Source organism: Cucurbita pepo, chromosome LG13 (genome assembly GCF_002806865.2).
Source record: "Cucurbita pepo subsp. pepo cultivar mu-cu-16 chromosome LG13, ASM280686v2, whole genome shotgun sequence".
Classification (NCBI taxonomy): Eukaryota; Viridiplantae; Streptophyta; class Magnoliopsida; order Cucurbitales; family Cucurbitaceae; genus Cucurbita; species Cucurbita pepo.
In genome coordinates, this window is record NC_036650.1 from 7,043,424 (window position 1) to 7,053,770 (window position 10,347).

Genomic DNA, 10,347 nt, shown 5'->3' on the forward strand with positions numbered 1-10,347 from the left:
GTGAACCGTATATTTCTTTCTTAAACCGGTCTCCTTTGGTCCGGCGTGTAGTCATTGTTTTCAACGAGTGTTATTCTTTTTAATTATATAATTTATAATAGAATAAATTTGCATTTGCCGTTCCATTTCAGTGGCTGCCTTGCTGTCTGGCCGTGGAATTTCCACCATGGCCCTCTTGGCTCTTAGCCGCTCTGATTGTCTTCTCCGCCGCTGCCGCCATGACCGGATTACGACCACCACCGTCGTTTCTTCGTCCGGTGTACAGAGGCAACCTCGGATTCTAATTCTACCTTTCCGAACTTTCCGCTGTACACCACCAGCATTTCGGATTCCATCTTTGTCCTCTAGCCGTGTTTTGCCTCCACGCGCTGTTTCCGGTGATATTCTGCATGATGCCGGAGCTACGGCGGCTGTTCTCGCCGGCGCCTACTCGCTTGTTCTCGGATTCGACCAACTCACCCAGCGGAATCTGATTCAACAGGTTCGTCGGATTCATTTCCTTCCTTGATCGCACTTGGAACTCATTTTTGTGATAGTATCGAGTTAGTAATATGTGCGCGAGTGGTGATCTGGATACTACGTGCGCATATGATTAATTAGGGAAAACGATGTGTACATTTTAGTTTGTGCCTTAGAAAGGTTTGTTTCGATTTCCACAAATGGAAGAGCGATGGATTGTAATGAAAAAATGCTTTTCCAGATTTCCTTTCTCGAACTGAAAGTGGAACCAAAATTTCTTGGGAGCTGTTTACTAAATCCGGAAATTTCTAGATGCAGAGTTTAAATTGTAAATTCTGGCAAGATTCTCTACATTGCAAGCTAATCGAAAACCTTGCGCTTCTCGCTTGCTTAGATGAACTAGAGTAGATACGGAAACGTCATATAAGTAGTAAGTAATTCATTGCGTTTAGCTAGTAGGAACTATGAACAGAACCTGAATCAGGTAATTTTACAAACATAGTATCAGAATTCCCATTGGCCTTTTTGAAATGTTTTGGAAGCATTACTGCCAAGGTAACCGATTGCCTTTACGTATCTTCCTCTTGGTTTAGGTTTTCTAGGCTTACACTTCGACGTTCTTGGATCTGTCCTGGTCTGTTTAGTTTCTATTAGCATCCTGTTTGTTGGATGAAAGTTCCACCTCGGCTAATTTAGAGAATGATCATGAGTTTATAATCAAGGAATACTCTTTTCATTGGTGTGAGGCCTTTTGGGGAAGCCCAAAGCAAAGCCATGAGAGCTTCGGCTCAAAGTGGACAATATCATACCATCGTGGAGAGTTGTGTTCATCTAACACTGTTTATTGGGGTAGCTGTGCTCTAGTACTTGTCGATCAGAGAAGTCGATTAGAACAGTGTAGTGTTCAAATAGAAATTTACCACTCTCTCTGCACAGCTAACTTTCTTTTGTTTAAACTTCTTGAACAAGATATCAATTCTTTTATCATACAAATTAGCCGCTCATTAGTTTTGTGGCAGTGGGGGAATATTAGTTTACATGACAGAGGAGGGAAATCTCATAGAAATTATTGAATTCCTTGTTCCTTCTGATGAATAACATCAATGAAACAGAAATTGAGCAGAAAACTTGTCCACATATTGTCCGGATTGCTTTTCATGATGTCTTGGCCTATGTTCAGGTAATCCTAAGCCTGAGATGTTACTCAGCCTCATTGATTTTGCATACCAATTAGTTAAATCTGGGTGTTTCTCAACCACTTTTGTATATCGTTTTGATTCTAGAATAGCACGTCAATGGAAGCTCGATACTTCGCTTCAATAGTTCCGACTGTGAATTGCTTGAGGCTCGTTATCAATGGCCTCTCATTAGCCAAAGATGAAGGACTTTTAAAATCGCTTACTCGGGAAGGAAAACCGGCGTAAAGTTCTATCTCCCACCCTTTCAGAATTCATGAATTCCTTAAATTATATACCTCAACTAGAACCCCTTTAATCAGTTTGGATATATGATCTCAAATCTACAGGGAATTGCTGAGAGGCCCTCTATATTATGTTCTTATACTGATTTTTTCAGCTGTTGTCTTCTGGCGTGAATCTCCAGCTGGTATTATCTCATTGGGAATGATGTGTGGAGGAGATGGTAATTTTCATCATCTTTAGATACCTTCCCAGTTCTAGTACTGTTATAACTGCTAACTCGTGTCGACTTAACTGCAGGTATTGCTGATATTATGGGAAGAAGGTTTGGATCCAAAAGGCTTCCTTATAATCAGAAGAAGAGTTGGGTTGGTAGCATATCAATGTTCTTCTTTGGATTTGGTGTCTCCATTGGGTGAGTTCTTTTTGCTTTTCTATATCCACCCAAACTAAAATCGTGTTTGGGGTCCTTTCAAAATAAATTCACTTTCGATTTTACATATTTAGAGATTTGATCAGATATTCTGAACTGATTTTAACTATTTCGAAATCACTCTTTAACTATTTCAAATCCACTCTTGAACATGTCTGTAGTTTAACTATTTCAAATTCACTCTCGAACATGTACGTAGTTTAACTATTTCAAATCCACTCTCTCGAACATGTACATAGTTTAACGATTTCAAATCCACTCTCTCGAACATGTATGTAGTTTAACGATTTCAAATCCACTCTCTTGAACATGTATATAGTTTAACTATTTCAAATCCACTCTTGAGAACATGTTTGTAGCTTAACTATTTCAAATCCACTCTCTCGAACATATATGTGGTTTAACTATTTCAAATCCACTCTCTTGGAACATGTTTGTAGCTTAACTATTTTCAAATCCACTCTCTCGAACATGTACGTAGTTTAACTATTTTCAAATCCACTCTCTCGAACATGTACGTAGTTTAACTATTTTCAAATCCACTCTCTCGAACATGTATCTAGATTAACTATTTCAAATCCATTCTCTCTGTATGTAGTTTAACTATTTTGAAATCACTCTCGAACATGTATGTAGCTTAACTATTTCAAATCCACTCTCTGGAAACATGTACGTAGTATAACTATTTCAAATCCACTCTCTACAAACATGTACGTATATAACTATTTCAAATCCACTCTCTGGAAACATGTACGTAGTATAACTATTCCAAATCCACTCTCGAAACAAACACGTAGTTTGAGTTTGTAAACGTGGTTGCTATGTGTGTAGAATGCTGTACTATTTCTCAGCTCTTGGATATCTGGAGTTGGATTGGGGAAAAACAGTGCAAAAAGTTGGTTTAGTTTCTGTGGTGGCAACAGTGGTGGAGTCTCTCCCAATTGCAAATGTAGTAGACGATAACATATCAGTACCACTGGTCAGCATGGTAGTAGCCTTTCTCACTTTCAATACTTAAAATCTTATTATGAATTTTAATTATTCAGGAAAATAAAACCATAATTATTTACCCTTAATTCCAATGATTATCATATTTTCATAGAAATTTTATTAAAATATATTATATGCCTTGAATTTTTACGAAATTAATATTGGGATTTTGACATTTAATTATTTAAAAGGATTGTGAGTTGAGTTCAGGTACAGCAGCAGCTGCCAGTCCTCCAGGAGATATTTGACTGACTCACTTTGTTTTTAATCCTAAGGTAATATGAGGTATCGTATTGTCAGGTGCCTCCATTGTCTTTTCTACTTTAATTAAATTCACTGTCACCTTTTACGTCAGTAAAAGTTTTTTTTTTTTTTTTAACTATAAAATTGAAATAGAAATTTAAAATGTAATTATCACAATTTTGTCTAAATTAATAAAAATATCCCTACAGTTTTAAAGTTTCACTCCAGAAAAAAAATAAAAATTTCAAAAAATTTATAATATTCTGTTTAAAAAACTCTTAAAACTTTTATTAAACAAATATGTTTTGAGTTTTCAAAAATCTCACTAATAACTTCAATTTTTTTTTAAAAAGTTTTACATTTTTGAAAGTTGCGTAAAAAAAAAAAAAAGTTTAGAGATAATTTATGGAATATTGATAAGGATATAATAGTTAAAAGTATTTTAAACTTTTTTTTTATATGGTAAAAAGCTTTTAAAATTTTATGGGTATGGGTATTTTTTTTTAATATAAAGTATTTTTGAACTGAACTGACTACTCAATTTTTTAAATATATATTTTTACATTAATGATAATAAAAAAATTAAATTAGTTATATTGAGGTGAATTTTGTATACCAATGTAATTTAAAAATTTTCATTTATCTGTTGTGCGGGTGTATCGGTTTTTTGAATGTCTCTACAAGAAAGAAAAAATTAATATAATCCGACTAAGATAGCGTGACATATTTTCATTAGTATTGTTAATTAAATGACTTTATAAGCTATTTATAATATTTTCCACTCTTGAACTAAAAGTGTTATTTTTAGTTTGTTAATTAACATGAACTCTCATGAGATCGAAAAAAAAAAAATAATAAAATAACTCTGTTATTGTATTACCATCGGGTGAAACCAACCCCAAAAACTATATATAGAAGTTCGGGATCTGGTGAACATCGATGTCATAATATTGCAGCAAAAATAACACTTAGATCATCGTGTGTTTTGTTTTGTTTTTGTCTATGCTACTAATTTATTATTGGTTTTTTTAGATTAGTCTTTATACAATATATTGACATTATTTTTTATATATCAAAATTATTATTAATTGACCCATTTAGATCCAAATTAAATTTAATACAATAATTGTTCTTGAATTTTAAAAATATTTAATTAATGGTAAAATTTTAAATTTGGTAGTTTGTCGCTGGAGAGGTTAATATCCTAAGAATTGAAAAAANAGAAAAAATATATATAAACTTTAAAGAGAGAAAAAAAAAAAGTAAATAAAGATTTATTTTTAACGTAATGATTTATATCCTAAATTTTAATTTTTAATTTTATCAGATATAAAATACATTTTCTTGGATTTTCATATTTTTTTAATTAAAAAAATTAGGGTAGAAATTGATTTTTTTTTAATAAATTTATTTCCTAATTCTGTTTTTGTTTTAAATTTCCTTAACATATTCCGTAATGAAATTTAGATCATAAAAAACTTTCCTCATGGCGGGAAGCTTGAGCTTAAGACTCCAATTATGTCTTTAAGCTGATTCAAATTCAATCGGAACTTCTACTCACAAGCGGCCGTCCGGTGATTCTGCTCCGACCTCCGGCTTTGCGGCTTCGCAATTTTGTTCATATTTCAAAGTCAAATACGCGATTTCTGCATATGAATCTGTTCTTTGCAGGAGGATCACTATGTCGCTTCATCGGCTTCGCGATCTGGTTATTGGCCGCCGCTTGCTCTCTTCTCTGAGCTCCTTAGAGCTTTCCATTCGTCTTCATCTATCTCCTCCAGATACATCTCTCGGTATCACTTTTTGACTGAATATTTGTTTGATTTTAGTTTCTTATTATATGTTCGATCTTTTTGGTTGAAGTTGTTTTTAATTTCTACACTGCCTCCTTTTTATTTCTGTATGGATTTAGTAAGTGGTTGTTGTGAGAGATTTGATATTCTGATTCATTTTGCGCGAAATTTCGTTTGATTGAGTGTTTTAAAATGTCAAATGTCAGTTTGGTTTAATGGTGGAGGAACCGTTGAGGAAGAGTCTCAAAATTGTTGAAATTGTGTTTTTTGTGTTCTTCTCAATTTCTTGTTTCATTTATTTGTGAGGCCTATGGACTGCCGATTCGAACACAAAGGATCTTGACGATTTAAGAGTAGTTAAGCAAGTATTTGCCTTCCACCACATTGCCTAATGCGCATCATTTCTATGAATTAGCTGGGAATTATTGGACACATGAATGTTGTTTTCATAATTGGTACTTGCCTTGCCACTACTCAGGCAACTACCCCTGTTGGTGAGAAATTACGAACTTCCACAACGGTATGATATTGTCCACTTTGAGCATAAACTCTAATGACTGTCTCTAGTTTCCCCAAAAGTCTTCGTATCAATGAACTTGTATTCCTTACTTGTAATCTCATGATCAATTCCTTTATTAGTCGACATGGGACTCCTCTCCCAACCATCCTCATCATTGTCATCAAGTAAAAAGTAGACAGAAAAGATTAAGGATATGGATAGAACTCCTAGAAATCAAGGCCTCAATTGGACAATTAAAACATGATGGGTTTGTCCTGCTTTTCCCATGGCAGTCGGCGCCTATCAATTTGTAAATTTGGTGGCCAATGTTACTGCTTCCATCAAATACCCCAAATGTTGGAGCTTCACCTTTTCTAGGATATACATATATACATATATATGTATGTATATCGTACAAATCGATCACCATCTTATAATCTTGTGATTCAAAACTGTGGTGTGGGTTGTGGAACACTCCTTGTTGTTCAAAGACTGGTTGTTGTTGAAGAAAGGTCTCTTCCTGACAAGAATCAAAATCTTGGAAGGGTAATCTTGCATATGTTCTTGCAGCCAATTATTGGGGAGTTTTATTTGGCGTTCTCTGAAGGTTAGTCTCTGTTCTTGGAGCATTCTTGCTGTTTATTCATGTTGCCCTTCTTCTTTTTGGATGAGGATTATTATCATTTCTTCCATTTATTTCCCCACCAATCTCATTTCAATTCTTTCTAATTGTTCAGCTATTGTTTCCAGAATGTGTTTAGTTTTGGAGAACAAATTGTTGGTGGAGTTGTGGACTCCAAACTGGATTGATCCGTGTCGATTTTGTGAGGCCTTGACAACCTTCCTTCCCACCATTAGGTCCTCTGTCATGAAAAAGGTCTGATATCAAAGATGATAATCTTAATGGGGAAGCATGGAAGGGAGGGTATTTATACCACTCGAATGGTACTTGTTCAAGAACATAAGTAACCTATGTAGATATACCCGAATGGTTGCTTTAGAACACAAGTAACCTATGTATGTAGATAACTGGTTGTAACTAACAATAACCTGTACAAACTTGTGTAGATATACCCGAATGGTTGCTTTAGAACATAAGTAACCTATGTATGCAGATAAATGGTTGTAACTAACAACCTATACAAACCTATGTAGATATACCCGTATGGTTGCTTTAAAATATAAGTAACCTATGTATGTAGATAAATGGTTGTTACTAACAATAGCCTATACAAACCTATGTAGATATACCTGAATGGTTGCTTTAGAACATAAGTAACCTATGTATGCAGATAAATGGTAGTAACCAACAATAACCTATACAAACCTATGTAGATATACTCGAATGGTTGCTTTAGAACATAAGTAACCTATGTAGATAAATGGTTTAACTAACATCTACATATACAAACAGGAAAAATCTATTCATTACATCATATATTTTTGGAGCACCTATGAAATGTTGTTACAGGTGAACTTATATGGTCAGATAATCTGCTACAAGTCCCTTCATCCTTCTTAGATTAATGCATCATATGCCCACAATTGGATTTTACACGTTCGGGTTTGAGTTTTAAGAACTTGTACACATGACCACAAAATCTTTTTTATTTTTTATTTTTTTATTTTGTAGTCATTTTAGTCTTAATGCAATCTTGGGTGGATATAGTAAGAGACTAAAAGAAGAAAGAAACTTGTCTGAAGTTCTAATAGTACTTATTTGATCCGGCAATAAGATATACAAAATTGATATATGAACTGGAATGTACGAGGAAAACAAAATGACATTTTCGCTTTAAACTTTATTCGTTGAAAAATTATTAAGTTTATGTTGATTTTTTACATGGATGGATTAAACATTTTATTTTTATTTATATTATACATTTCTTTAACATAAAAGCATTTAGGATATAAATACGAGAAAAATAGTGTATGAAGGGCATTTGTAAGAGAGGTAAAATTAAATAATTAAATCTTATAAACTAATAAATATAAAAAATAAAAAAATAAAAAAAAAAGTTTAAAATTTTAAGTGGATTAAAATAAACAAATAAAGAAATAAAGTTATTAATTTTGTAAGTTAGGGGTTTGGGATGAAAATGACACTGTTTTGGAAGGAAGAAATGGTTGTTTTATCCGCCGCTTCAACAAGAAAATGACTGGAAGCAGTCGTTGTAGTTGATCGCACTTTTTTTGCTTTTCAGATTCAAAGAAAATGTCAGAGACCCCAAAAGTTATTGGGATGAAAGAGGATGAATCCCCTAAATTCCCCTTCACTTGGTTCTCTTTTCTTCCCAAGTTCGACCTCCGATTGCCGCTTCCGATCAACGGCGGCAAGAAACCGCCGGCTACGGTGATGGATGAAGGTCCGAAGGACGACGACGATGCTCAGAAGCCGGAGTTTGTGAGGTTTCCTAAAGCAAACTTGGCCGTTCCTTCGGTGGAGGTTGAAGCCGATGTCTCCGGCAAGACTTCCAATCCGGCGGTCATCTGGCAGGTTTGTCTTCTCTTTCGTTTTTATGGAAACTGGATGAAATTGANAGGATGGTTGATGGCTTGACCGCGCACGACGTTTTGGGCTTGGCTTCTTGCTGCTGGGATATTGCACTCTTAGTGTTTGTGGATTTGACTGAATTGGGAGTAATTGTTGACTGTTGAAGCATCTCATTAATGGTGATTTGGAGGGTGGTTGGAGAACGTTTGATTTTTCTTGTTCTTTGTTTTGCCTTTTCTGTGCTTATAGTTTCAGCTTTCGGCTACCTTGGTTTCCCCTTCTTAACCTACTATTGATTAGTTTAGAGCTTTAGATGATAGCTAATTGGTCTGTTTGGTGGCTAATCAATGGATAGTTCTCCATTATCTTTGGAAACGTGCAAGGATTTCTCTCATGTACTAATGCAAATAGAGAACTAAACCTCATCAGTCATCGGGGATAGATAGAAATCTTCTGGATAGCATTTAGGTACAAAGAATTTCCAATTTTCAACGGGGATAGATAGAACAGAAATGAATCTGGATATCTAAATGCAACTTGGTAAATTGTTTTCCCCCCCTATTGTATCTGCATTTTAGCAACATGACTAGCTGCTATAGTAATTGAGAACTCCAAAGCCAGTGTTTGAAAATGGTTGAATCTAAGGGAGCAAAGAGATAGAAGCAATTGAGAAGAAGGCTTAAACACAAAGGGAGGGGTGAGCAAGCCTGATTTATATTCGAAGCCTGCAACCATTTGTATCTATGTGCTATTAATTTCACTTTATATTCCTATGTTATCTTTTCTGTGCACGAGGGGTTGAAAAGTTCATATTGATCTAGAGATAAGGTAGTATGGAAGAGGACTGGGGCCACTATGGATTGTTCAACTAGTAGAGAGTTCATTATCGTCAGCATCTTACTTTAATATTTGATTCTTGGTTGAATTACAAGTTTAGTCTTCGAACTTTGAAGTTTATCTATTGGGTCCAACTTTTAAAATGTCTAGTATGTTCCTCAACTTTTAATTATGTATCCAACAAGTCTTTGATGCGTTAAAAAATTTATACATAAATTCATTTTTGTGTCTACTAGGACTCTAACCTTTTAATTTTATGTCTAATATATTCGTGAGTTTTTTTAAATGTTGAATAGATGAAGGATTACTAGACACAAATCGAGAATTCAGAGGTTTATTGGACACAAGCGAAAAGTTTAAAGACATACTAGATACCTTTTAAAGTTAAGTTCTATTGGACACAAAATTGAGAGTTCAAAAGCTTATATACACTAGAATAGAACGTTTGAACTTACAATTGAATCTTTAATTCATTTACTTGTTTTTATTCTCCTGCCTTGGCTAATATTTTCATTTACTTGTTTGGAATTTGAGCTTTCATGACTCCTTTTTTATAACATGATCATTTATTTGCGTTAGGTATATGCCCTGGGAGGGCATCTAATTTTGGGTTTTTGTAACATGATCATTTATTTGCTTTAGGTATATGCCCTAGGAGGGTTTCTAATTTTGAGTTGGGCATGGGCAAGATGGAAGGAGAGAAGGCCTAAAAGACGTTCAGACGATGACGATGAGAACGAGGATTCCAGGGATACCTAGTTGTGTGTTTGCCTTGAACAGCCCTTAATAAAATGTTGATGAAGTTACTTTTTAGTGTTAGAATCGATCTCGAGCTCATACCATTCTCATACCATTGTAATTTCGAGTTAAATCAGTCATTTCCTGACCTGACCCTTTGTCAATCCTTGAATATGATCTTATTTTGAAGTTGAAGCTGTCTCATTGTGATTCTCTATTTTGATGCGACAGCTACAATGTTTAGTGTTAATAAGAGGCTTCCTGCTTGCGCTACTAAGCAAATATACTGATGATGCAAACAGTATTAAACGTTGATGCATGTACAGTAACTGAACTGATCTGGAGGCAGCTGTGCAAAAGTGGAAGGTGGTAGTAACCTATAATATGATCTTAAAAATTCAGAGCTAGACAACGGGCATTGTGCTAGCGAGAAGGCTGAGCTC

At 34.7% G+C, this 10,347-nt stretch overlaps 2 protein-coding genes across 4 annotated transcripts; both read left to right on the top strand.

The window, feature by feature from the left end:
• Positions 1-36: 36 nt before the first annotated feature.
• LOC111808821 (probable phytol kinase 1, chloroplastic) lies at positions 37-3,411 on the top strand. Its single transcript, XM_023695017.1, has 6 exons — positions 37-481; positions 1,572-1,639; positions 1,748-1,879; positions 1,985-2,100; positions 2,178-2,292; positions 3,142-3,411. The coding sequence occupies exons 1-6, from the start codon at positions 167-169 to the stop codon at positions 3,326-3,328; spliced, it is 933 nt and encodes a 310-aa protein (XP_023550785.1). The 5' UTR covers positions 37-166; the 3' UTR covers positions 3,329-3,411.
• A 1,573-nt stretch (positions 3,412-4,984) lies between these two features.
• Positions 4,985-10,177, top strand: LOC111808822. Of its 3 annotated transcripts, none has more exons than XM_023695021.1 (3): positions 4,985-5,336; positions 8,040-8,332; positions 9,809-10,177. In XM_023695021.1, exons 1-3 carry the CDS (start codon positions 5,225-5,227, stop codon positions 9,923-9,925), a joined length of 522 nt encoding a protein of 173 aa, XP_023550789.1. In that variant the 5' UTR covers positions 4,985-5,224; the 3' UTR covers positions 9,926-10,177. The 3 variants fall into 3 exon arrangements, with proteins under 3 accessions (XP_023550789.1, XP_023550788.1, XP_023550786.1); XM_023695020.1 differs by lacking the exons at positions 4,985-5,336; positions 9,809-10,177 and adding exons at positions 5,353-6,442; positions 8,424-9,737 and having other exon boundaries at positions 8,040-8,378; XM_023695018.1 differs by lacking the exon at positions 4,985-5,336 and adding an exon at positions 5,382-6,442.
• Positions 10,178-10,347: the final 170 nt, after the last annotated feature.